This window comes from Symphalangus syndactylus, chromosome 19, assembly GCF_028878055.3.
Source record: "Symphalangus syndactylus isolate Jambi chromosome 19, NHGRI_mSymSyn1-v2.1_pri, whole genome shotgun sequence".
In the NCBI taxonomy this organism is placed as follows: domain Eukaryota; kingdom Metazoa; phylum Chordata; class Mammalia; order Primates; family Hylobatidae; genus Symphalangus; species Symphalangus syndactylus.
The window spans coordinates 65,708,678-65,735,603 of NC_072434.2; the positions used below are offsets into that span (position 1 = coordinate 65,708,678).

Below are 26,926 nucleotides of genomic sequence, written 5' to 3' on the forward strand. Positions count from 1 at the left end.
GACAAGAGTAAGAGACCCTGTCAAAAAAATAAAAATAAATAAGTGAATGTATATGTACATAGAGCATTTTATTTTACTTTTTTATAAAAATGAGATCATACTATGTACCATTTTAATTTTTTTCACTTATAATAGTTGAGGGTCCTTCTAGATCAGAACATCAAGATCTTTTTAATAGATGCATATTATTTCATTGGTATTAACAGATAGATATATCATAATTTATTCAACCTTTCTTTTGGTGAAGTGTGCAGAGTTTTTCATTCTCCAGAGTGCACATCCTTATACATTTATGTTATTGGTATACTTCTATTAGAGGCATTCTCAAAAGTTCCATCTCTGGATCTGTATGACAACACTTATTTTTAACCTCAGCCGCAAAGAGGCAGGCTCCTCATGTTCCTCAGTCCATGACACAGTCACCCTTGGTCTGTGCAGCCCCATCTCCACTCCCGCTCACCTAACCTAAAACCTCAGCTATGATGTGTCTTAGTGTACTTCACTGTGTGTATATCGTTGGAATATATACATTTAAATTTTTAATAAATGCTACCAAAGTAATTTTCCAAATGGTTGGGATAATTTAGAGAGTAGTTATTTCTCCACAAACTCATCAACAGGATATTATCAATCTTTAACATTTTTGCCAATCTGAAGGGCGAAAAGAAAAAATAGGGTATCCATTTGTTTTCAATTTGCATTTTCTTGTCTATTGGCGACATTGATGGTGTGGCCCACAAAACCTAAAATGTTGACTATATGACGCCTTACAGAAAAAGTTTGCTAATCACTGCTTTAAAGCCAAAATACGCAGCTTTAATACCTTTTCTTTGAGGTAATTTTTAGAAAGTACTTGAGCATTTACAATTCAAGCCCTGTAATAGTGCAAAATAACTGCCTGAACAAATGAACATTTTTACCAGTGTCAGTAGAATATAATGGAAAATATTAAATCCATTCAAATGGCATGAAATGGTCCCTTCCTTCTGATGGAAAAAGAAATAGTGCCCATAACATCCATAGGTAATTAATAGGTGATAGTACATTTAATGTTTATAAAATCATAGTACACTTAATGTTTATAAAATCAGAATTGTCTTAGTCAATAGTAAAAGCTCTTGCTTATAAGTATGATTCTATTGACAGTATTATTTAATATTAGTTTAGTATCTTGACTGAAGGATGATACTGGCAGATGATCTTTAAAACTGGCCAGTTGATAGACAGCATGGGGAGAGTTTTGAGTTAAATAGTTAAATAGAATAATGGTTGGATAAATGTTCTGGTTAGTTATCTGAGTCATCTGTTTTGTTGTTCATCACCCACAACCATCACAGACTAGAAGTGAAAGGAGTCTCTCTTAGTTCATTTTGTGTTGCTATAACAGAATACCACATAATGGATACTTTGTAAAGAAAAGAAATTTATTTCTCACAGCTCTGGAGGCTGGGTAGTTCAATATCAAGATGCCAACTTCTGGTGAGGGCATTCTTGCTGCATCACCCCATGGCATAAAGTGAGATCAAGAGAGCACATGCAAGAAAATAAGAGGGGGCCAAATATGCTTTTTATAACAAAGCCACGCCCGAGATAACTAACCCACTTTCACAAGAATTCCTTTGTGAGACCAGAGCCAAATCACCTCTTATCAGCCACAGCTCCCAACACTTTTGCATTGAGGATCAAGCTTCTAACACAGGAACTTCAGGAGACACATTCAAACTGTAGCAGAGTATTACTATTTGTAAGTAAGGTACAGGAAAAACAAACTTAATATTTTCCTTCTAGAAATTCCCATCCAAAAATTATATGTGGGAGTTCAGGGAAAACCCTTGACTAGCCTAGAAACTTGCAAGCTAAGTGTTGAGTTTTGAAGACACAAATATATGTTGTGCTGTTTTTGAATCAAGAAAACAAACTTGTAAAGGTATTTTCCATATTATCTATCACATGTATGAGCAGTACAAAATATAAAATGATGTAAACCACTATGGTATGAATCTTAGTGCCCCCCGCACCCTCTGCCAAAATTCATGTGTTAAAATTCTAACCCTAAAGGTGGTAGTATTAGAAAGCGGGGCCTTTAGGAGGTGATTAGGTCATGAGGGCTCTCACGAATGGGATTAGTCCCCTTATAAAAGAGGACCAGGAGACTTGTTCTACCCTTCTACCATGTGAAATCACAACAAAAAGATGGCCATCTAGGAAGCGGGCCTTCACATCTCTACACCTTGATCTTGATCTCACAGCCTCTAGAACTGTGAGAAATAAATATCTGTTGTTTATAAGCCAGCCAGTTTATGATACTTTTTATAGCAGCCCAAACAGACTAATACATGAACTCTAAGAAAAATATTAATCAATTTTGTTACAAAATAAGGGGAAGAAGGAAGGGCCAAAGATGGCTGAGTAGAAACAATGCCTGTCTGCAGCTCCCACCGAGAGAAATGCAAAAGGCGAGTGATGTCTGCCCTTCCAACTGAAGTACCCAGGTTCTTTCATTAGAACTGACTAGGTGGTTGGTGTAACCCACGAAAAGCAAGGAAAAGTGGCAGGGGTGGGGGGCGGGTGATTCACCCAGGAGCTGCACTGGGCAAAGGATCCTCCCTCCCCAAACCAAGAGAGGCAGTGAGGGAGTGTGCTGCCTGCCTGGGGCACTACACTTTTCCCACGGATTTTTGCAACTCATGGATCAGGAGATTCCCTATGAGCCTACACCACCAGGGCCTTGGGTCCCAAGCACAAAACTGAGCAGACCCATGGCAGCTGCCCCTGTCAGCAACCGTTTGGACAGGCACTGAGCTGCAGGAGTTTTTACATAATCTGGTGGCCCCTGAAACTCCAGAAAGACAAGAGATCTGTCTACTCCCGTGGAAAGGGGTCTGAAGCCAGGGAGCCAGGCAGCCTCACTCAGCGGGTCCCACTCCCACGGATCCCCGCAAGCTAAGAACCACTGACTTGGAATCCCTGCTGGCCAGCACAGCAGCCTGGAGTCTGCCTAAGATGACCCAAGTTCCCGGCGTGGGGGGCAACCACTGTTACTGCAGCTCTAGTCAGTGATTTTCCCCTGCCAGTGTTAGGGAGGCTGCGTGGTTTGGACTGAGCTGTATTCCCCACAGCACAGCATAGCAGCTGTGGCAGATCATGGCCAGACTGCTTCTTTAGGCGGGACCCGGATCCATCCCTCCTCACCAGGCAGGGCCTCCCTGCAGGAATCCCAGCAACTCCAGCCAGGGTCTTACAGACAGAACTCTCATCTCCCTGAGACAGAGTACCTGGGGGGAGGGGCAGCTGTGTTCTCAGGTTAAGCAGTCCTACCTGCTGACTCTGAAGAGTCTGGGCGTTCAGGATGAGGGGGATTCCCTGAGCACAGAGTACCAGTTCCACCAAGGGGCAGCCAGACTGCTTCCTTAAGGACGTCCGTGATACCGTGTTTTTTGTCTGGGTGAGACCTCCCAACTGGGGTTAGCAGACAACTCATACGGGAGAGTTCCAGCTGGCATCAGGTTGCTGCCCCTCTGGGATGAAGCTTCCAGAGAAAGGAGCAGACAGCAATCTGCTCTTCTGCAGCCTCCACTGGTGATACCCAGGCAAACAGGGTCTGGAGTGGACCCCCAGAAAACTGCAGCAGATCTGCAGAAGAGGGGCCCGAATGTTAGAAGAAAAACAAACAGAAAGCAACGACAACTACATCAAAGAAGACCCCACAAAAACCCCATCCAAAGGTCAGCAGCCTCAAAGATCAAAGGTACATTAATCCACAAAGATGAGGAAAAACCAGTGCGAAAATGCTAAAAATCCCTAAAGAAGAATGCTTCTTCTCCTCCAAATAATTGCAACACCTCTCCAGCAAGGGAACAGAACTGGCTGAAGCTGAGATGGATGAACTGACAGAAGTAGGCTTTGGAAAGTGGGTAGTAATGAACTTTGCTGAGCTAAAGGATTATTTTCAAACCCAATGCAAAGAAGCTAAGAACTGTGATGAAAGATTACAGGAGTTGTTACCTCGAATAACCAGTTTAGAGAGGAACTTAATGGCCTGATGGAGCCGAAAAACACAGCACGATGCAAACAGAAGTAGGCTTTGGAAAGTGGGTAGTAATGAACTTTGCTGAGCTAAAGGATTATGTTCAAACCCAATGCAAAGAAGCTAAGAACTGTGATGAAAGATTACAGGAGTTGTTACCTCGAATAACCAGTTTAGAGAGGAACTTAATGGCCTGATGGAGCCGAAAAACACAGCACGATGCAAACACAAGTAGCAATAGCCGAATAGACCAAGTGGAAGAGAGACTGTAAGTGTGAAGACTGTCTTGGTGAAATGAGGCAGGCAGTCAAGATTAGAGAAAAAAGGATGAAAATGAATGAACAAAACCTCCAAGAAACGTGGGACTATGTAAAAGGACTGATTGGAGTACTTAAAAGAGACAGGGAGAATGGAACCAAATTGGAAAACACACTTCAGGATATCATCCAGGAGAACTTCCCCAATCTACAAGACAGGCCAACATTCAGATTCAGAAAATACGGAGAACCCCAATAAGTTACTTCACAAGATCAACCTCAAGACACATAATCATCAGATTCTCCAATGTCAAAATGAAGGAAAAAATGTTAAGGGCAACCAGAGAGAAAGGCCAGGTCACCTACAAAGGGAAGTCCATTAGAATAACAGTGGACTGCTCAGTGTAAACCCTGCAAGCCAAAAGAGATTGGGGGCCAATATTCAACATTCTTAAAGAAAAGAATTTCCAACCCAGAATTTCATATCCAGTCAAACTAAGCTTCAAAAATGAAGGAGAAGTAAAATCCTTTTCAGACAAGCAAATGCTGAGGGATTTTGCCACCACCAGGCCTGCCTTGCAAGAGCTCCTAAAGGAAGTACTAAACATGGATAGGAAAATTTGTTACCAGCCATTACAAAAACACACTGAAGTACACAGATCAATGACACTATGAAGCAACTACATTAACAAGTCTGCAAAATTGGCCACCCAGCATTATGATGACAGGATCAAATTCACACATAACAATATTAACCTTAAATGTAAATGGGCTGAATACCCCAATTAAAAGACACAGAATGGCAAGCTGGGTAAAGACAAGATCCATCAGTTTGCTGTATTCAAGAAACATATCTCGTGTGCAGAGACACACATAGGCTCAAAATAAAGGGATGGAGGAAACTTTACCAAGCAAATGGAAAGCAGAAAAAAGTCGGGGTTGCAATCCTAGTTTCTGACAAAATAGACTTTAAACCAACAAAGGTCAAAAAAGACAAAGAAGGGCATTACATAATGGTAAAAGGTTCATTTCGACATGAAGAGCTAACTATCCTAAATATACATGCACCCAATATAGGAGGACACAGATTCATAAAACAAGTTCTTAAAGACCTACAAAGAGACTTAGACCCCCACACACACACAATGATAGTGGAAGACTTTAATACCCCACTGTCAGTATTAGACAGATCATCAAGACAGAAGATTAACAAGATACTCAGGACTTGAACTCAGCTCTGGACCAAGTGGATCTGATAGATATCTACAGAACTCTCTACCCCAAAACAACAGAATATACATTTTTCTTGGTGCCACATGGCATTTACTCTAAAATTTATCACATAATTGGAAGTAAAACACTCCTCAGCAAAGGCAAAAGAACTGAAATCATAACAGTCTCCCAGACCACAGCACTGTCAAATTAGAACTCAAGATTAAGAAACACACTCAAAACCACACAATTACATGGAAACTGAACGACCTGCTCCTGAATGACTTCTGGGTAAATAATGAAATTAAGGCAGAAATCAAGAAATTCTTTGAAACTAATGAGACCAAAAAGGCAATGTACCAGAATTTCTGGGACACAGCTAAAGCAGTGCTAAGAGGGAAATTTATAGTACTAAATACCACATCAAAAAGCTAGAAAGATCTCAAATCAACACCCTAACATCACAACTAAAAGAACTAGAGAACCAAGAGCAAACAAACCCCTGAGCTAGCAGACAAGAAATAACCAAGCTCACAGCAGAACTGAAGGAGATAGAGACATGAAAAACTCTTCAAAAAATCAATAACCCAGAGGCTGGTTTTTGAAAATATAAATAAAATAGACCACTAGGTAGACTAATAAAGAAGAAAAGAGAGAAGACTTAAATAAACACAATCAAATGATAAGGAGGATGCCACCATTGACCCCACAGAAATACAAACAACCATCAGAGAATACTAAAAACACGTCTGTGCAAATAAACTGGAAAATCTAGAAGAAATGGATAAATTTCTGGACACATACACCCTCCCAAGACTGAAAGGAATAGCTTGAATCCCTGAATAGACCAATAACAAGTTCTTAAGTTGAGGCAGTAATAAATCACCTACCAACGAAAAATAGCCCAGGACCAGATGGATTTACAGCTGAATTCTAATAGAGGTGCAAAGAGGAGCTGAAACAATTTCTTCTGAAACTATTCCAAACAATTGAAAAGGAGGGACTCCTCCCTGACTCATTCTATGAGGCCAACATCACCCTGATGCCAAAACCCAGCAGAGATACAACAAAAAAAGAAAACTTCACGTCAATATCCCTGATAAACATCGATGCAAAAATCCTCAATAAAATACTGGCAAACTGAATCCAGCAGCACATCAAAAAGCTTATCCACTGCGATCAAGTTGGCTTCATCCCCAGGATGCAAGGCTGGTTCAACATACATGAATCAATAAATGTAATTAGTCACATAAAGAGAACCAAAGACAAAAACCACATGATTATCTCAATAGACACAGAAAAGGCCTTTGATAAAATTCAACATCCCTTCATGTTAAAAAAATTCTCAATAAACTAGGTATTGAAGGAACATATTTTGAGTTCCTTAAAAATAGTAAGAGGCATATATGACAAACCCACAGCCAATATCATGCTGAATGGGCAAAAGCTGGAAGCATTCCCCCTTGAAAACTGGCACAAGACAAGGATGCCTTCCCTCACCACTCTTATACAACATAGTATTGGAAGTTCTGGCTAGGGCAATCAGGCAAGAGAAAGAAAGGGCATTTAGATAGGAAGAGAGGAAGTCAAATTGTCTTTGTTTGCAGATGACATGATCCTATATATAGAAAACCCTATTATCTCAACCCAAAAGCTTCTTAAGCTGATAGGCAACTATAGCAAAGTCTCAGGATACAAAATCAATGTGCAGAAATTGCAAGCATTCCTTTACACCAACAACAGGCAAGCAGAGAGCCAAATCATGAATGAAATCCCATTTACAATTGCCACGAAGAAAATAAAATACCTAAGAATACAGCTAGCAAGGGAAGTGAGGGACCTCTTCAAGGAAAACTACAACCACTGCTCAAGAAAATCAGAGGACCAAAGAAGATGGAAAAACATTCCATGTTCATGGATAGGAAGAATCAATATTGTCAAAATGTCCATACTGCCAAAGCAACTTATAAATTCAATGCTATTCCCATTAAACTACCATTGATATTCTTCACAGAATTAGAAAAAAACTATTTTAAAATTCATATGGAACCAAAAAAAGGCTCGTATAGCCAAGATAATCCTAAGCAAAAAGAACAAAGCCAGAGGTATCATACTGTCTGACTTAAAACTGTACTACAAGGCTACAGTAACCAAAACAGCATGGTATTGGTACAAAAACAGGCACGTAGACCAATAGAACAGAATAGAGAACTCAGAAATAAAACTCTGCATCTACAACCATCTCATCTTCAACAAACTTTACAAAAACAAGCAATGGGGAAAGGAATCCCTATTTTAACAAATGGTGCTGGGAGAACTAGCTAGCCATATGCAGAAAATTGAAATTGGACCCTTTCCTTATACCTTATACCTTATACAAAAATTAACTCAAGATGGAGTAAAGACTTAAATGTAAAATCCACAACTATAAAAACCCTAGAAGAAAATCTAGGCAATACCACTTAGGACATAGGCATGGGCAAAGATTGTATGATGAAATTGCCAAAAGGAATTGCAACAAAAGCAAAAATTGACAAATGGGATCTAATTAAACTAAAGACCTTCTGCATAGCAAAATAAACTGTCATCAGAGTGAACAGACAACCTACAGAATGGAAGAAAATTTTTGCAGTCTATCCATCTGACAAAGGTCTAACATCCAGAATCTACAAGAAACTTAAGCAAATTTACAAGAAAAAAAGAACCCCATTAAAAAGTGGGCAAAGGACATAAACAGACATTTCTCAAAAGAAGACATACATGTGGCCAACAAACATGAAAAAAAGCTCAACATCACTAATCATTAGAGAAATGCAAATCAAAACCATAATGAGATATCATCTCATGCCAGTCGGAATGGTGATTATTAAAAAGTTGAGAAACAGCAGATGCTGGCGAGGTTGCAGAGAAACACTTTTACACTGTTGGTGGGAATGTAAATTAGTTCAACCATTGTGGAAGACAGGGTGGTGATTCCTCAAAGACTTAGAACTGGAAATATCATTTGACCCAGCAATCCCATTACTAGGTATATACCCAAAGGAATATAAATCATTCCGTTATAAAGGTTCATGCACATTTATGTTCATTGCAGCACTATTAACAATAGCAAAGACATGGAATCAACCCAAATGCCCATCAATGAGAGACTGGGTAAAGAAAATGTGGTACATATACACCACAGACTACTATGCAGCCATAAAAAGGAAAGAGATCATGTCCTTTGCAGGAACATGGATGAAGCCAGAAGCCATTATCCTTAGCAAACTAATGCAGGAACAGAAAACCAAACATCACATGTTCTCACTTATAAGTGGGAGCCGAACAATAAGGACACATGGACACAGAGAGGGGAACAACACACACTGGGGCCTTTCAGAGGAGAGTGGAGGTCGGGGGAGAGCATTAGGAAAAATAGCTATTGCGTGCTGGGCTTAATACTTAGCCCACCATGGCACACATTTACCTGTGTAACAAACCTGCACATCCTGCACATGTACCCTGGAACTTAAGATTAAAAAACTAAAAAAAAAAAAAAAACAGCATTTTAAAAAAATGAAATAAGGGGAAGAAGAGATTTCCTTTAGGAAGACTCAAAAAGATTAAGAATGCTATAGTAAGTATAAAATACTGTATATAAACTTATGGTATAATTATATAAAATATAACTTTACTGTGAAAGAACCCCCAAAAAGTTGTTTACATGGTTGGTTTCCACATTGGGGAAGTTACCAAACTACAGTTTAAGAGTCTGCAAGGGTAGTTTTCCACCTAGTTCCCAAATCCTCAGCAGAAAGAACCTTACCTGCTTAGTGATCACTAGATCTTTTTTATTTGAACTAGGAAGGTCAGCTATAAAAGTTAGTTTTATATGAATGTATGACAAATGGAAGCAGTGACACTGTGTTTCCATAACTTTTGCATGGTTGTATCTTAAATTTCCTTGGGGAGATACAACTGATGGTTGCCATACCTGAATGTCACTGGCATTGAAGGCTCAAGGCAAGGGAGGTAGGGTGGGAGGAGCACAAATTCAGAGGCACAGCTTGGAAGGAGAGATCCCATTCACCATCAGCCTTTGGAAAGGATAGAAATGTCATTGAGAATAGCCAGAAACATTTTAGAGGCTTGTAGAAGATGTATGGTAGCATGATTTGACAAGGAATTAAGTTATTCATATGACAATTGGCCAAAATTATGAGATTATTAAAAGCAAATATTTTTATATTGGTACATTTGGTGCCCATGGGGTGATTTTACAGCTTTTCAGTAATCCCGTGCAGTTTTAATAATTGCCCAGGGTGTTTTTCCTATTACATATTTCTAAGATTTGTCCTCTAGATTTCAAATTTCCAGTTAATTTCTACAGAATTAAATATTAATAGCTTCTAAGAGTAAAGTAGGAAATAAGTGTTCAAAAATTAGGAATTTATTGATTAAAATAAAATATGGTATGTCTGTACAGTTGCATAGGCTACAGCCACAAAACTTTAGTATCACTTGATGTGGATAGATGTTAATGACATGTTAAATGGGAAAGCAGGTAATGAAACAATATCTTTCAAACTATGAAATATGGATGACATTTCTAGTTTTTTGAGAACTTTTGTGTTAGTTTCATAATGCATCTGCATAATCGAATCAATTTTTTTTGCCTTAATAACATGGACCAATTCTTTTTGTTTTGTTTTGTTTTGTTTTGTTTTTTGGGACAGCGTTTTGCTCTGTTGCCCAGGCTGGAGTGCAGTAGTGCAATCACAGCTCACTGTATTCTTCTCAACTTCTTGGGCTCAGGTGATCCTCCCACTTAAGCCTCTCGAGTAGCTGGGACTACAGGTGTGTGCCATCACATCCAGCTAATTTTTTTGTATTTTTTGTGGAGATGGGGTTTCGCCATGTTGCCTAGGCTGGTCTTGAACTCCTAGCCTCAAACGACCTGCCCTCCTAGGCCTCCCAAAATGTTGGGATTACAGGCATGAGCCATCACAATTGGCCTACATGTTCCAAGTCTTAGCTAAACATTTTAATAATCTTAGCCTGTTTTGCTACCATACTTTTATAGTTTTTAGCATATGCTTTTTATATAACTGTGACAAAATTCCTTCCATCTAGGAACCTGCACTACTGAAAAATTTTAAATCTGTATTCAGTTTTGTTTATATGAGTCTTTTTCCTTCTTCAAAGTGAATTCAAGCAAATATCTATTAAGTTTGTAGCCCTCATGATTCAACAATGTTTAGGTTGCTTATATATTTTAAATGCTGGGTTAGTCAAAAGTAGCAAAATTTTTTGTTCTGTTGAAGTAAGGATTAAACAGAAGAGTATTATATCCACATCGAAAATCATTTCTGTATATTTTATTACCAGTGAGTAGTCAAGGATTTGGCAGGCACAACAATCGGTTACAGGTCAAAGGTTGTGTGCGTGGTAAGGAGAATCACCTGCGTATCCCTTTTTGCTTATTTTCTCTCTTTTCTCCAAGGCTCCTCAGACTTGGCCTGCCTTCTAGCTCAAACCTGAGACTCGAGGAAATATCTTCAGGGTGGCACTGCACACACCACTGTTTGTGGCCTCAGCTGGACATGCCTTTGATCCCGGGGCATTTAGTCTGCTTAATATTCCCGGTGGCTCAGAGAGTTTCCCAAGCAGGTGAAGAAAGGCAGCCCACAGGCTTCTGAGTGGGCATGCCATCTTCACTGCCCCAGGCTCCTGTTGGTGATGATACTTAGTGTGGAGTTGGCTTGCACTCCTAGTTACTTAGAGCTGCTCACATCCCTACTGCTGCCCTTTCTCTACCACCAGCTCAGAAAGGAGGGAGTGAATAGAAACCCAGCTCTCCTATTGCTTCCAAACTGCTGGCTGCTATTGTAGGAGGATAAGCTAAAACTGTAATGAGTTCATTTTTGATGCTTTGTCTTTTACTTCTGAAATCTAAATGAGAGAGAGAGAGGCAGGGGATAATCTTGTTAATATAAGATTCTGATCAATTAAAATTCTGTGGATTTTTCTCAAAGTCAGCTTAAATACATTTCTTTGGCTTTCCACAAACATATTTATAATTTTTTAATTACCTTTTTTTTTTTTATTTTTGAAGAACAATGTGTATTCTGGAGGTAGTATGGCAAGAAGGAATACGTATGTCTGTGAAAGGACCACAGATCGATACGCAGCATTGCAGAATGGAAAAGACAGCAGGTAAATGCCACAGTGCCAAGTAGTAATACCTTTGCTGTTGTTCTGTGTTAGTGCCCTTGCTGAAATGCCTGCAGCCGAATGGGTCAGGAGAAAAGGAGTTATTACATGAAATAGTAAGATTCCAACCAACCGTTCTTACTAAGACATCTCTCCTGTACCAGGATAGAAGGATGGGAAAACATTTAGAGAAAACAAGAAATAAATCTCTTTAACTGCCAATTTCTGAGTAAAATCTGATAGTAAATATTTTTCTATAACAAAGCAGATCATACTATCCTAATTTCATCTTCATAATTTGAATCTTATTCTCTTATGCACCTGCTGCCTCCTTCCCTTTCACCTCCCATCAAGTCATTACTGTATCTCAATAAAGGCTTTATTTTCCTCTGAAAAAATGTGACCATCTTATTTCTCATCATTCAGAACCACAAAATTTTTAAAGTGTTTTATTTCAAATAATAATAAATCATATTATTTTTATTACTTAAAAGATGTATCTTCTATCATGAGTCACAAGGACTACTCATCAATATAGTACAAAGACATGGAGCCTATTCTAATGAAATTATTTTCTTAGTACCACCTGCAGTCATTTCAGTAGTGTGTACAAACCATTCTCACATTTGTTTCTTCTCACTTAATAAGAATGTAAAGTAAGTGCTATTGTAAGGCATACAAAGAAAAATGTATCTTCTTTGGACATAAGATAATTGGAAATTGATTTCAGACTTATGATTTTTCCTATACTAAATTTTAAGCTGCAGCTCCTTTAATCTGCAACAGTTAACGTATTGACTCATAATATGATCTAAAAGTGTTTTGATGAATCCAGAGATAATATTTTTGGTACAATTATGAATTCTGATTGTATGAATAATGGACAATGAACTACAGCAACGTATCACACCAAACTGTGACTTTGGGGAAGTAAAAAATGACTCCAGTCATAGTAATTTTATCTGAAATTATTGTATATCCACAAAAATAATTTTGTGCTTTCTCACATTTACATACATAGTGTGTGAGATTTTTTTCATAGATGATAGTGATAAATTCACCCTGTATACTTTTCATAAGAATATTGTTTTGTTAGTCATTAATAATGCCACTAATGTTAGTTTCTTTCAAACGTTTCAGTCATGAAAGGTGTTAGTTTAGATTTTTTAAAATATAGTTCTTAAATTTTAGTAAACCACAATTTTTCTTCTTTTTTACATTTCCATGGTCTTCTCAACTGCTTTATGGCGAAAGCCTTACGGAGATGTCTGTGAGTAGCATATCTTCTGCAGGCTCTTCTGTGGCCTCTGCTGTCCCCTCAGCACGACCCCGCCACCAGAAGTCCATGTCCACTTCTGGTCATCCTATTAAAGTCACACTGCCAACCATTAAAGACGGCTCTGAAGCTTACCGGCCTGGGTAATGTGCTGGTTACATCTCATTTTGTTCGTTAAGAGTTTCTAAAAATATAGCACCATGTGAAAATACATGATAATCACCATCACATTAAGACTTTTCTAATAAGATTCAGTGTTTGTAATGGAGGAAGAATTGAATTGTAACATAAACTTTCTATGTACTTTGGCTGTTATTGGAAACATTGCATATAACTTAAATCATTTTCTAGAGGAATTTTTTTAAGGATTTGATTTTATATCCGTCTATAAAGTTAAGAATTGCTGTTTAATTTGTCATTTAGGTAAATTGATTGTTTTATTATTTAAACCATACAAACAAACACTAGACTGGGAGTTGAGACCCACGGATAATGATCAGGCTCAATTCCTTGTTCCTAATAAAACCGGGCTTCAGTTTTCCTGTCAATGAAACTGATGAACTCAAAGAGCCTGTTCAGATGTAAAATTGTATGATTGTTTTTCTAGTATTTTTCTATTTTAAGATTTCTCAAATTCAGTACATCTGAACATTTTAACCGTCTGTTAGATTTGTTAGTCATATTGGTGGTGCCATGTGGTCTTATACCATCACTGAGGCCTAAATTAGAAATAGGAAATTGTTTTATTCAAAGCCTGTTTAATAAACAATAAAATTTGTGTTCAACATTGCTAAGTGGTTTCAGGAGAATATTAAAAAAATATTTGCAGTACCCCTTGTTTGGCATTCCTGATACTGAAAAGTATTTATTTTGTGTCCCTGTTTCAGTCATTTCTTAATTTTTAGTGACCAAACAAAAGGTACTTAGTTTCAAACTGAAATTTTACTCCAAACCCATGTCTCACATCTCTAATGTGAACAAATAAAGTAGGGCCAAAAGAAGTAGCCATAGCTATTTGTTTCAGGTTTTTAGCATGAGTGAAAGGTTTTCTTGTCATTATTCTAAATGATATATCTTAATTTGTCCCAGCAGTACAACCCAGAGAGTGCCTGCTGCTTCCCCATCTGCTCACAGTATTAGTACTGCCACTCCAGACCGGACCCGTTTTCCCCGAGGGAGCTCAAGCCGAAGCACTTTCCATGGTGAACAGCTCCGGGAGCGACGCAGCGCTGCTTATAATGGGCCACCTGCTTCACCATCCCATGAAACGGGTGCATTTGCACATGCCAGAAGGGGAACGTCAACTGGTATAATAAGCAAAATCACATCCAAATTTGTTCGCAGGTCAGTACCAATGTACTGTCGTGTTTTGTTTCCTCTAGAAATTACAAAGGAAACTAGACTTTTAAAAAAAAATCTTTATAATAATTTTCTAAAATGGTTTCATAACATTTCATTAGAGCTGCTCTTTTACAGAGTTGGAAGAAAAACATCTAGGAAGACATAGTTTTCCTTAAGAGAGAGAAAGGAAAAAATGGACAAAATGAGATTTTAAAAATCTCTAAAATAAAATGGAAAGAACAAAAACTTGACTTCAAAAATGTGTGTTTTAACAGAATATTATTTTATATTTAAAAGCCTTGATTGAGGAAAAGAAATGAGTTTACATGTTTCCTTCAAATTTATCTTGACAATACTTTTAAATTGCTTACTAATAATATATAATTTACATTTTTTTCTTCTTGCATAAAAAGCCTACACAGCAGAGTCACAGATCATTTATGCAATTTTACATCATAAAACCTTATCAAAACATAGTAAACACAAAATGAATGCATGTATAGTAAAGGTCTAATCTACTTAAACAATGCAATTATACTTTCTAAAAAGTAAGCATACTTACTATGCTTACTATGCATACATGTACAGTGCACGTTGATGATACAAGTTGCACTACAATGCAGGCTGATGTGGATTTGATCTATTCCTGTGTCCCACTAAATGCCTACTTAAGCCCTGCGACAGACAAAGCACTGTTAGGTGCAGAAAAGAATCTAAAGATAGGTAAGACGGCATCTGTGCCCTCCAGATTCTTATAGTCTTGTAAGAAGCAGACAAACAACTAGCCATGATATAAAGCAGAACATGTGCTAAAAAGTGTGGGCAACATGCTGGATTCCAGAGGAAGGCACAATTGTTTCTATCTAGGGAGACAGTGAAGGCACCCTATCATATAATCATTTCAGCTGAGCCTTCAATGATGGGTAAGAAATAATTATACTTGCTTTAAGAAATACTAATTAAATAGTTAGTTTCCAATGTTATTAGTGTTTCTAGGATTTCAAAGAGTGGATGTGGAAAAGAGAAGCAGCAACTTCAGTCTAACTTGCCTTGTCATGGAGCTATTTATAGACTTGGTTCATACATCAGTTTGCCAAGTATCACATAGGTGAATTAAAAACTTTAAAGCCTCAAATGTAACATAAATTTCTAACCATATCAGTCAGTGACTTTGTACCATTGGGGCAATTACTATGCAGCATGACAAATTGCTAGAGAAAGAACTAAAAGTTCACCAACAGAGTCAGCATGGAAGTTAGATCATAGTGTTAGCCGGCCATCTGCAGGGTACTAGTCAGATTATCAGTAGTTTCTGCTTTTGGAATTTGTCTATTTAAGGCCATTTCAAAAAGCCAGTACTTTCTCATGGTTAAGCCAGAATTAATTTTAAAGTGAAGAAAAATAGGTTTGTAGTTTCGTGCTTGATTACTAATTGTGCATTAAGCATTGTGCAAAATATTTCTCTTAACTGCAATAAAAATTTAGACTCTAGGGGAAACAGAGTACTGTGGAAAGGAAGTCGGGAGATAGAATGCCAAAGCAAGAAAGTGCCTTAGAGCTGGTCTGTTGGGAGGTTCTCATAAACGATTGCCATATAGTCTTTGAACACATATGTGGAGACCTACTGCATGCAAGGCCCTTTTGTAGGAGCTGTTGCTACTGCAGTGAGTGAGACTGATGGGGCTCCTGCCTTCCTGTGAGCAACTTACTATCTTGAAACATTCCACACAGTTAAAGCGTTTCCCTTGCTTGGCTCTGGTTTTCTCCTATCTCACAGACTAGCTGTCTCTTCTCAGTCTCCTTTGCTGGCTTTTTTCAGATTCCTTTGCCTTTCTACCAACCTTTAAATATTAGAATGCCCCAGAGCTCAGGCTTTGGACACATTTTTTTCTCTGGTTTTCCTTACACTCTTGGTGATCCCAGTCGGGCTCATGACATTAGATTCCATCCTGTATGAACAACTTCCAAGTGTATCTCTAGCCCACATCTCTCCTGAACTGCAGACTCTTATATCCAACTGCTGCTCAGCCTCTCCACTTAGATACGTTATAGACTCTGAAACAGAACATGTTCAAAAGTAAACTCTCGTTCCTTTTCCCAAACCTATCCCTCCCTCATTCTTCACCGTGTTAGAAATTGGCAGCCTTGTCCTTACAGTTGCTCAGACCATAAGCCTTGGAGTTATCCTTGACACTTCTTTTCCTCATACCACATCAGATCCATTGGCAATTTGTGTTGGCTTTACCTTCACAGCATTTCCAGGATTTAACCGCTTCCGTCACTCCCACCACTGCCTTCATACTCTGAACCACTATTCATCTTTCACTTCCTCATAGGTCTCCTAGTTTCTGTCCTTGTCCTCCTCTTCTGTTTCAGCAGTGTCATGTCAAGTCTGATCATGTCACTCTTAAATTTAAAGCCCCTGATTAGCTTTCACCTTGCTCAGAATACAATTCTGTGCCCTCACTGTGGCCTGTGGGGCCTTGTGTAACCTGGCCATCCATTTCTGCTCTGACCTCTTCTCCCACTCTTCCCCTTGCTGCTTCCACACCAGCCACACAGGCACCAGACTGTCCTCAAGTACATTAAGCACATTGGCATTGTGTACCTGCTATTCCTTCTGCCTGGAATTCTCTGCCCTAAATACCTGCATGGCTCACTTCTACACCAAACCTTATGATTTTCTAACCGTAGCTCATTCTTATATAGGGAATAACCCAATTTGTTCAGTTGAGTATATATTGCTATGTATAGGTAATTGTTTTTTAAGTGTTAAGTGTTGGAGAGCATGCTGTGCTGCATATGCTGTTAGAGCCAGCTGCACCTTCTGTAGCCCCATCTGCCTCCTACCATGGCTACTTCAAGCAGACTTCCTGGGCTCTTTGAAACAATTGCCAAGTAGCAGAAATTCTTCCAGTGTTCCTACTGGCATCCAGGTAGGCAGGAACAGGGTATGGGTCAATTGCTATTTCAGTCAATTACAGCAGAGGAGATAGGGTCTAAGGGACATTTCACTCCTAATGATTTAAGTTTGGCAGCTGTGGAATAGGTGTTTGCTAATAGTGAATAATAAAGCATAATATAAATAGGACAGAAAAATCCAGTGAGATTTTTGTCCCTTCCTAAAGGAATTTTGTCTTAGCAGTGGGAGTCAACAGCATTACTGTCTTGCTTGCCAAGTTGGTACACTGTCCATCTGTGTATATCAGTTCATCTACATGTAACTGAAAATGTACATTTCACTTTGAGCCTGCTCAAAAATGTTTTATTTATTTCAATGTGCTATAATAAAAATGGATTTGTATAGATGGCATTGAATTTTTATTATACTTCCCAATGAAAATGCCAGTTATTAAAAATAGAAATTTAAGAAATTACATTTGAATGGGAGAATACATTTTAGTATTCTTTTAAATTCAGATAGAAAATTTTTTTTTCATAATATGTTTGTTAAAAAAGGCATGTATTAGTTAAAGACCCTCAGAGGCATAAGGCATTCATATTCTTAAGAACAATTTAAAATTTTAGAGCTTGGTATGTGGGTGTGTTTTATTAATTTGGGGGATGGGAGAGTACCACTGATTTTATTCTTATTGCATTCGTTTTACATAAATAATAGAAATGTTTCTGGAATGGCTAAAACATTAAGACAGTATTAACTTAAGGATTCAAGTTGGTGATTTTTCCCACTATTTAATAGTATTTTACCCTTTATCACAAGATATTTAATTACCTTTAAAAATAACAAAGCATTAAAATTTTGGTAGACTTCAAAAATATTAATTACATGCAACACAGAACAATTAGTAGTGTTTTCCTGGTTTTATTTCGCAGGTGGATATCCAGGTAAGGTCAGTGTTTTTATTTAAGATTGAATCCGTGTTTTTAGACTTGCCTACATGGATAGGCTGTTAATTTGCTGTGATATTTTATCATGTGCATGAATTGTTAGCATAACTTCTAAAAGAATTGCTTATTTAGAAATTGGTATTTATTTGCTGACTACAAGGTTAATGTATATGTTTTCTAAATTGAGCGACTACTAGAATTATACATAATTACAAATTGGAAGTTGAATCTTGCTATTGATAATTATTAAATAGTTTTAACTTTAGATTAAACTAAACCAAAAGATAAATTATGACTTCAAATGAATCATGGCTGGGAATTGGAAGATTATGAAAAAAAAACTTTTAAACTTTCACCTCATATTGCCTCTTGACAAAAATGAGTAGACGCTCAATAAATGATAAATTACATGCGGTTATGATGAAAAACATGAGAAATAGTCTCAGACTGACTAGTAATAGAAAACTGTCATGGTAGAAGTTTGCTCAACAAGCTAATTTTAAAATAATTTTAGATATAGGTTTTCTTGATATATTTTTTACTTTTATCATTAAATCTCAACCTTCACTTTGTTTTGAGGGATCCAAGTGAAGGCGAAGCCAGTGGCAGAACCGACACCTCAAGGTGAGGAGCCACTATTAATACTTCGCTGCTAGGTCCCTGTGTATGAAAACGTACTTTTGAAATACTTACAGCATTTAATGATCATGAATAGATCTAATAACTAGATAGCATGCGTATTTTAGATTTTCATATTGGGGTGGGTTTTCATAATGTTACCTAGCATTCAAGTCAGTCAACTTTAAGTTTGTTTTCCAAACATGCATTTGAATTGTGTACTTGGTATAGAAATAGGCTTTCTGTTCTATAAAGTATGTCAAGCTGAAGAATTAATAGATTAAATATACTGATATTTTTCTCACTAAAGTAATGTAACTAAAATTAGTCTGAGTCAAATAGCACAAATAACACAGAACAGGGAGATAATTACATGTAGGAAGATTTGATATTAGTAATATATTTTACTAATATATTTACTAATATATTTACAAATTCAGTGTTTGATCACATGTAAAAATTATTTTCAGGCATACATTTGGGGATTTCTTTTTTTGACATTTCATGCTAGTTGTATATTCATTCTGGCAATGGGTTTCATACTTGAGCACAATCAGAATTACAGGGAAGACTTGATAAAAAGATTGCTGGATCCCACACCCAGGGTTTCTGATTCAGGGGCCGAGGCAGGTGCCTGTGCATTTGCATTTCTAACAAGTCCCCAGGAGATGCTTATGCTGCTGTTCTAGGGACCACATTATGGACATGTTAGTACTTGTGTTCATATTTTACAAATGAGAAATTTAAGAAATGAAGGCATTAATTTATTTTGAGTGTACCCAAGCATTAAGGGATGCAATGTAAATTTTACAACCAACAAGTATTCCACAGTATGAAAGGCTCTGACTTCATTCAGGAACGATTGTGACCAGCTGAACACAAGCCTCCAGTTTGATTTCTACTTTTCAAATTACTTAAAATATAAAACACAATTAACTTTGGAAAACTATAGCATTCCCATGTAGTCTTTTTAACAAACTGTGCTATATTTATATTTAGTAATAATAGTTGAAATGTTTCTTTGTAGAGTTAGGTACCTGAGTCACCACGGTAGGGAGCCACAGGGGAGCAAGACAAATATTCTTCACTTTCTTCTGCCTTTTATAGAAACATGGAGGACTTGTTCTTAGCCTCTCCCTCACTTAGTCTTCACTTTTGAGCCCCTCCTTGCATTTCATCCTATATTTCCACTAAATTTCCCTCTGAGACATTTAGTAGTGTGTGGAATTGCAAGTGGCCATTAATAGTTGCATTTTTATCCTTTTAATGTAACAACATAATTTTATTACACTATAAGAATTAGTAACTGATCTTTTATAAATGTTTACACAATACTTTTCACATTCCCTTTTGTTTGGTTGTCGTTGGGTTTGGTTCTGTTTTTGCTTTTGAACTGACTTATTGAATACTAACTATAAAGTACTTTCTGATCATTTAATTTTCACAACAACTAGGTGAAAATGCCTAGTTTACAGATGAAAAAAAAACAGCAAGGAACATAGGTGGGATCAAGCCAGTTATAATGAGGTTCTGTCATTTCAGGGAGATGGGGTGATACCATGGCTAGAAGTACACGTGCTCAGCCAGAGTGCATGGGTTTCAGCTGTGTTCTACCACTTACCTTACTGTGTGGCTTTGGGGAAGTTACTTCAACTCTGTATGCCTCCATTTCCTCACTCTAACTGCCTCCTAGGGTTGTTCTGAGGGGTAAATGAGTAATTAATACATTTTAGGCACTTAGGACAATTCCTGCACCTAGTAAGTACTCAATAAACGTTAGCTGTTATTATATTAATATCCACATTTCCAGGAGCTTTCTACAATTGAGATTATCAGTAACATTGTCTGTGAGACCATGCAGAAAAACATTTTATTGTCTTAAGGTCATCTTAAGGTGGAATGGAAGGAAACTAGACTTAGAATAATACCCCTGAATTCTAGTCTTCACTTTTCAACTCATTAGCTCTATAACTTCAGAAAACTAATTTTTTTTTTTTTTCTGAGACAAAGTTTTGCTCTGTTGCCTAGGCTGGAGTGCAGTGGCACAACCTCAGCTCACTGCAGCCTCCACCTCCCGGGTTCAAGCAATTATCCTGCCTCAGCTTCCCAAGTAGCTGGGATTACAGGCGCGTGCCACTGCACCCGGCTGATTTTTGTATTTTTAGTAGAGACGAGGTTTCTCTGTGTTGGCCAGGCTGGTCTCAAACTCCTGACCTCGTGGTCCTCCCACCTTGGCTTCCCAAAGTGCTGAGATTACAGGTGAGCCACAGAAAACTAATTTTAAGTTTTCCAGCCATCAGTCCATCTTTAAAATGAGTGCTCAGTCAGCTCATCTCTCAGGTCCCTTCCAGCATGCCGATTCCACCAGAATTATACATGTGACCTTGGTAAATGACTCTGGTTGGCTTGCAAGCCCTAAGAGGCCTGTGATGCAATGGCTTAGATTCAATGGGCAAAAAGAAAAACAGAGAACACAATGAAGTCAATATTTTCCATACTTATTAATAGTCTTTGGAAATTTATTTTCTCTCCATATTCCTTTCCTTATTTTCTCAAGATTGCATAGTTTGCAGAGCTTTGGGGACTCAGATACCTAGGCTCAGACACCTGGAAATGAAGTAGATAATATATATAAAATTATACATGAATATATATCATACTATTGATATAAAATGTGTATATATTAATTTAAAAGATGTATGCAGTAGATTATAAACTCCTTGCAAGGTACTTTTTTTTTCTTAAATCACGTAAGTGAGATAGGTTAACAAGTTGCAATTGTAGCATCTCTATTTGGATAATTGTTCAAGAAATTTAATTACAGGGTTTTCTGTATCATGAATAATCTATTAACTTTGATGAAGCTATGAAGGTTTCTTTCTATGACTATTTGAAATAGGTTTTTTTGTTTCCATATTACTTGTGGGATGCCTGCAATAAGTAAAATTCAGTGAGATTTAGTCATTTAACAAATATGTTAATTATTACTATGTACCCAGCACAGTTCTAGATGCCTGAGATATATCAGTGAATGAAATAGACAAAATTCCTTGCCCTCCTGGAGTTTACAATCTAATGGTAGATTCAGACAACACCCTAACAAATGGGTTAAATAATATGTTAGAATGTGTAAGTGCTATAGAGAAAAATAAAGCAGGCTAAGGGGGCTTGGCCATGCTAGGATAGGAGTTAGGGTACAATAGGGCAGTCAGGGGAAGCCTCATGAAGAAGTGAGCAGAGATTTGAAAAAAGTAAAGGAGTTAGCGTCGCAGCCATCTGGGGAGAAGCATTCATGACAGAGGGAACAGTCTGTGCAACAGCCTTATGGCAAGAACATAACCCGTGTGTTCAAGGAACAGCATGGAGGCCATTGTGTTCTGATAGGAGTGAGGAAGGAGAAAAATTCTAGGAAATGGGGTTGGGGGTAGTAGGAGTTGGAGTGCAAGTCATGGGGAACATCGTAGACTGTTTTAAGGATGTCTTTAGTGAAATGAGAAGTCACTGGAGGACACTGAGATGTGTGGTTAATCTAACGTCTTTACCTAATTGCAGTACAACATTCTTTCTCAACCTTACCAGGTAAACGAATTATCTTTCCCTCTGAAGTTATTACATTCCTCCTATCCAAAAAGGCAGAAAAAAGAAATTTTTTATATTTCAAAAATGTATATTTACAAATAGAATATTAGTGGTCCCTATTTTGTGCATGTGCTTGAACAGAGAAATACGGAACTGAAGAAGGGATTAAGTTCTTCACTTTCAGTTGCAGGCTTGTTTCCCTCAAACCACTTATATTTAAGAAAAATGCTATTTTAGATTGACAATATTAAAAGTCAAAACAGATGGCATCTTGGGGTGTGTTTCTGTAATAGCAAGATAACATAAATCTTTGCGTCCATCTGCGGGTAGTCTGCAAATTAGGTAGTTTTATTAGGCACTGAATTATGACCACTTAGATTTTATGTGTGTTTTGATCTCTTTGCTGAGTGAAATATTTGTTTCCACTCTTTCCCTTTGCCCTCTTCTTCCAGAAGTACATCAGGGGAACCAAAAGAAAGAGACAAGGAAGAGGGTAAAGATTCTAAGCCGCGTTCTTTGCGGTTCACATGGAGTATGAAGACCACTAGTTCAATGGACCCTAATGACATGATGAGAGAAATCCGAAAAGTATTAGATGCAAATAACTGTGATTATGAGCAAAAAGAGAGATTTTTGCTTTTCTGTGTCCATGGAGACGCTAGACAGGATAGCCTCGTGCAGTGGGAGATGGAAGTCTGCAAGTTGCCACGACTGTCACTTAATGGGGTCCGCTTCAAGCGAATATCTGGGACATCTATTGCCTTTAAGAACATTGCATCAAAAATAGCAAATGAGCTTAAGCTGTAAAGAAGTCCAAATTTACAGGTTCAGGGAAGATACATACATATATGAGGTACAGTTTTTGAATGTACTGGTAATGCCTAATGTGGTCTGCCTGTGAATCTCCCCATGTAGAATTTGCCCTTAATGCAATAAGGTTATACATAGTTATGAACTGTAAAATTAAAGTCAGTATGAACTATAATAAATATCTGTAGCTTAAAAAGTAGGTTCACATGTACAGGTAAGTATATTGTGTATTTCTGTTCATTTTCTGTTCATAGAGTTGTATAATAAAACATGATTGCTTAAAAACTTGTATAGTTGTCTAGATTTCTGCACATGAATGTATGTTTGATGCTTTGATTTGAAAATGTTCTTCCCTGTTATTTACATTCTGGTGGGTTTTTTAAATTCTTACCTCCATCATGCAATTTTGAAAATTGTGTCCAGAATTAAAAGTGCGTAGAAATAGTCTTTACAATTGTAGCATGGACCTTTAAAAATTGTTTTAAAATCATATTTAAATTTAAACCAGAAGCTGAAAAATAGATCAGCTTTATTATACACAAAATTATTACTGCTTATCTTTGCTCTTTTCCTTGTTATCCCACAAGGTTTAGTTGAGAAGATACAAAATGTTTACAGTGTTGGCACTTAGAGTTTTTAAATTCAAGTACATGAAATTCAATAATAGCATTGCCTTGAGCTAACTAAGAAGTACTGGGAAAAAAAGTTAAATCTACATCAAGTTTCTTTTGAACTTTGAAGTGTTTTCTGACCCACTGCTAATTGTAGCAACAAAATTTAAAAGAAAAAAACCATACTTTATCTGGCTATTATAATATAAAGTGTCACGTAGGTTTGCTGCCTTCAGAATACCGCAATTTAATTGTGGGAATATAATAATATTGGGACTGTTTCATAGCACAAACTCATCTTTACAGTGTTGATCAATGCATCAGTTAAGAAGTAATGCCACCTCAGGAATTAACTGGCATTGGGAACATTTGCCTCATTCTCCTGCTATCCTCTTCATTCACCCCTGCCACTGTAATATCTAGAAGTACTTAAGAGACTTGTGAGCAAAACATACTATTTATAACAGTATATTATTGATTTATGCTTATGTGGTTGTTCAGTTTGTTCCCATGTAACTCGTTTGTTTTAAATATTTTGCCAGATTTCTTGTATTTATTCCACATCATTATGCCTATAATGTGCCGCTTTGTGATTGGGCATTTGCCTACTTTTCTTTCATAATTAGTGATATATGCGACGTAAAACCACTAGTAAAGGTACATTTTAATACTTGTTATTTTATACTGAATTAGCCTTGGAGGTTGACTGTGCAATGTTATTTACTGTTGTAATTACTGTAATACCAACATATGGGCCCCATCTGCACACTCCTGAAAAATAGTGTATTCAAATTTTATCAGTTTAAAGAAAATAAAGCTGTGATAAATACTGTAATTCCAACCTACATTAGAAGGTCTAAGTGTAGGTGATGTGCCATTCCATAATGGCTTCCAGACTAGGGTGAAATTTTACGTTCTGTACTGTACTGTGATGTAGCTTTCTTCTGTAACAGTTATGTTCTAAAATTAAGTGAGTTGTTTTTTTTTTTTTTTGCCTTAGCAAAGGGTAGTGTTTGAAAAAAAAAAATGTGTAGCCCCTTTTTAACCTAGTGTTCATTCAAAAAAAATTGATGCAAATCTTTATTCACTTTCACTGGTGCACACTGAAATTTTACTTGAACAGTTCTCATAATAAAGCACTTGTCTTTTGCTCTTTATCAGAATGTGAATTACCTGTTTCCTAGTACAAAAGTATTCTGTATGAGGAGTTTATTGTATGTGTTCTAAATTTAGTTGGCAAAGGGTGAAGCTGTGAAGGTTTTCAAGATTATTGAAACTATAAAGGTTTCTTGTCATTATGACAAGAAAGTTTAATCTTTTTATAGGAATTCCTGTCACTGAAATACTTTTTTAAAAAAATAGACTCGTGTTTTCCACGGTAGAAACTGATGTTTTTTTAAATTTTCTCACTGTGGCCAACTCTTCTGTGTTTGTAGAAAGGAATTTGACTTCAATATCTTTTATGAACTAAAAATGAAATCTTGATACTCACTTTAGATTTTTCATTTTATGTGTTCATGACAACATAAATATTTTTCAAAGATTTAGAGGAATTTTGCAATATGTTTGCATAAATAAATACCAGTTTATGTTCACTGGCTATGTGATACCAGGATTTCCTTGGCTTCTGTTGAAATATTATTTGATATGACATCCCTTATATTAAATTAATTATTTTGTAGAAACTGGGGCACAGCATTTTATTTGTTAAATGAAAAGAATAAGATGAAATATACTCCAGAACCTTGATCCAATAATATTCTCTAAGATAGAATTTGATTTAAAACCGAAAAGCTCTTATTTTGAGGTGATTTTCACCAACAGTGTCATTTCGCACCATGGGGGGGAAAAAAGCATATGGTGAGCAGCAAGGCACCAATTTACCGTAAACTAGTGATTCCATTAGCCTGTACAAATTAATCAAGATGACCTCTGCCTTCATTTTCGAAATACCTATTGAAATACCTACTGTGTCTTAAGATACATAAAAAAATTATAAAAGATAGTTCCTACCTCTCTGAGATTTTGGTCCATTTGAAAAAATAAATGTAAATACATGCACAACTAAAACATACACACACACACACACACACACACACAGAAGAAACTGAAAGTGCTCAAACAAGCACAGATAATAGATGCTCTAGAAATTCAAAGAAGAGTGAATTCTGTATGGACATTGGAAAGGCAGGTCTTTTAAGGGATTTGAAGAGTGGGTAAAATTTAAGAGACAGTAGAAAAGATCCTACAGATGGAAAAAAAGCTACAAGTTAGTAATAGCTCTAAGTCATGTTAAAAATAAACCACATATTCTAGGAAGTGGCAGGGTTCACATAGCTTGATTAATAGCTGATTATGTAAAGCATCAATTGGCAGTCTCAGCTTGGACTTGATCTATGGATAGAGGGGAGAAATTAGGATGTATTTTTAAGCCAAGGAAGTACCTAATAAACTGGTTGTCAAAGAATAGCTCATTAATTCAGCAAGTTTGTTGAGTGCCAGGGTCCATTAGTGTCTAGGTTCTAGGAAATAGCAGTAAAAAAAATATATCATAGAAATGTATGAACTCGATTAAAGACTAGAGGCAGGAAGATCTTTTCAGAGGTTAAAACAAAGCATGAATGAAATAGCGTAGATGTGGGGTGGTTAACACAGGGTGGAAAAAGGTAAAAGGAAAAACATTTCAAAAGATGTATCAACAAGGTATATGAGAGACAATTTCAAAAGATGTATCAACAAGGTATCATGGGCCAAGTGCAATGGCTCATGCTCGTAATCCCAGCACTTTGGGAGGCCGAGGTGGGTGGATCACTTGAACTCAGGAGTTCAAGAACAGCCTGGGCAACATGGTGAAACCCTGTCTCTACAAAAAATACAAAAATTAGCCGGGCATGGTGGCGTGCACCTATAGTCCCAGCTACTTGGGAGGCTGAGGTGGGAGGATCGCTTGAGCCTAGGAGGCAGAGGTTGCAGTGAGCTGAGATCACTGCACTCCAGCCTGAGATCACTGCATGCCACTGCACTCCAGCCTGGGTGACAGAGTTGTCCCTGTCCCCCCTCCCTCCAAAAAAACAAGGTGTCATGAATAGGATTCACAGACTGTAAGAAATGATTGGGTGGGAGCAGAGCTTCCTGGCATAGGCTTCAAGTTTTC

At 37.3% G+C, this 26,926-nt stretch overlaps 1 protein-coding gene across 13 annotated transcripts in view; it reads left to right on the forward strand.

Moving 5' to 3' along the window:
- MARK1 (microtubule affinity regulating kinase 1) overlaps positions 1-24,929 on the forward strand; it is a 138,002-nt gene extending 113,073 nt beyond the window's left edge. For 3 of the 13 annotated variants that reach the window (XM_055235357.2, XM_063613946.1, XM_055235362.2), the window contains 5 exons: positions 11,591-11,691; positions 12,943-13,107; positions 14,054-14,308; positions 18,734-18,778; positions 22,804-24,929. In XM_055235357.2, the coding sequence (XP_055091332.1) occupies positions 11,591-11,691; positions 12,943-13,107; positions 14,054-14,308; positions 18,734-18,778; positions 22,804-23,158 (921 nt within the window). In that variant the 3' untranslated portion in view covers positions 23,159-24,929. The remainder of the gene's footprint in view (positions 1-11,590; positions 11,692-12,942; positions 13,108-14,053; positions 14,309-18,733; positions 18,779-22,803) is intronic. The other 10 variants (XM_055235358.2, XM_063613941.1, XM_055235359.2 and 7 more) reach the window with 7 other exon arrangements.
- Positions 24,930-26,926: the final 1,997 nt, after the last annotated feature.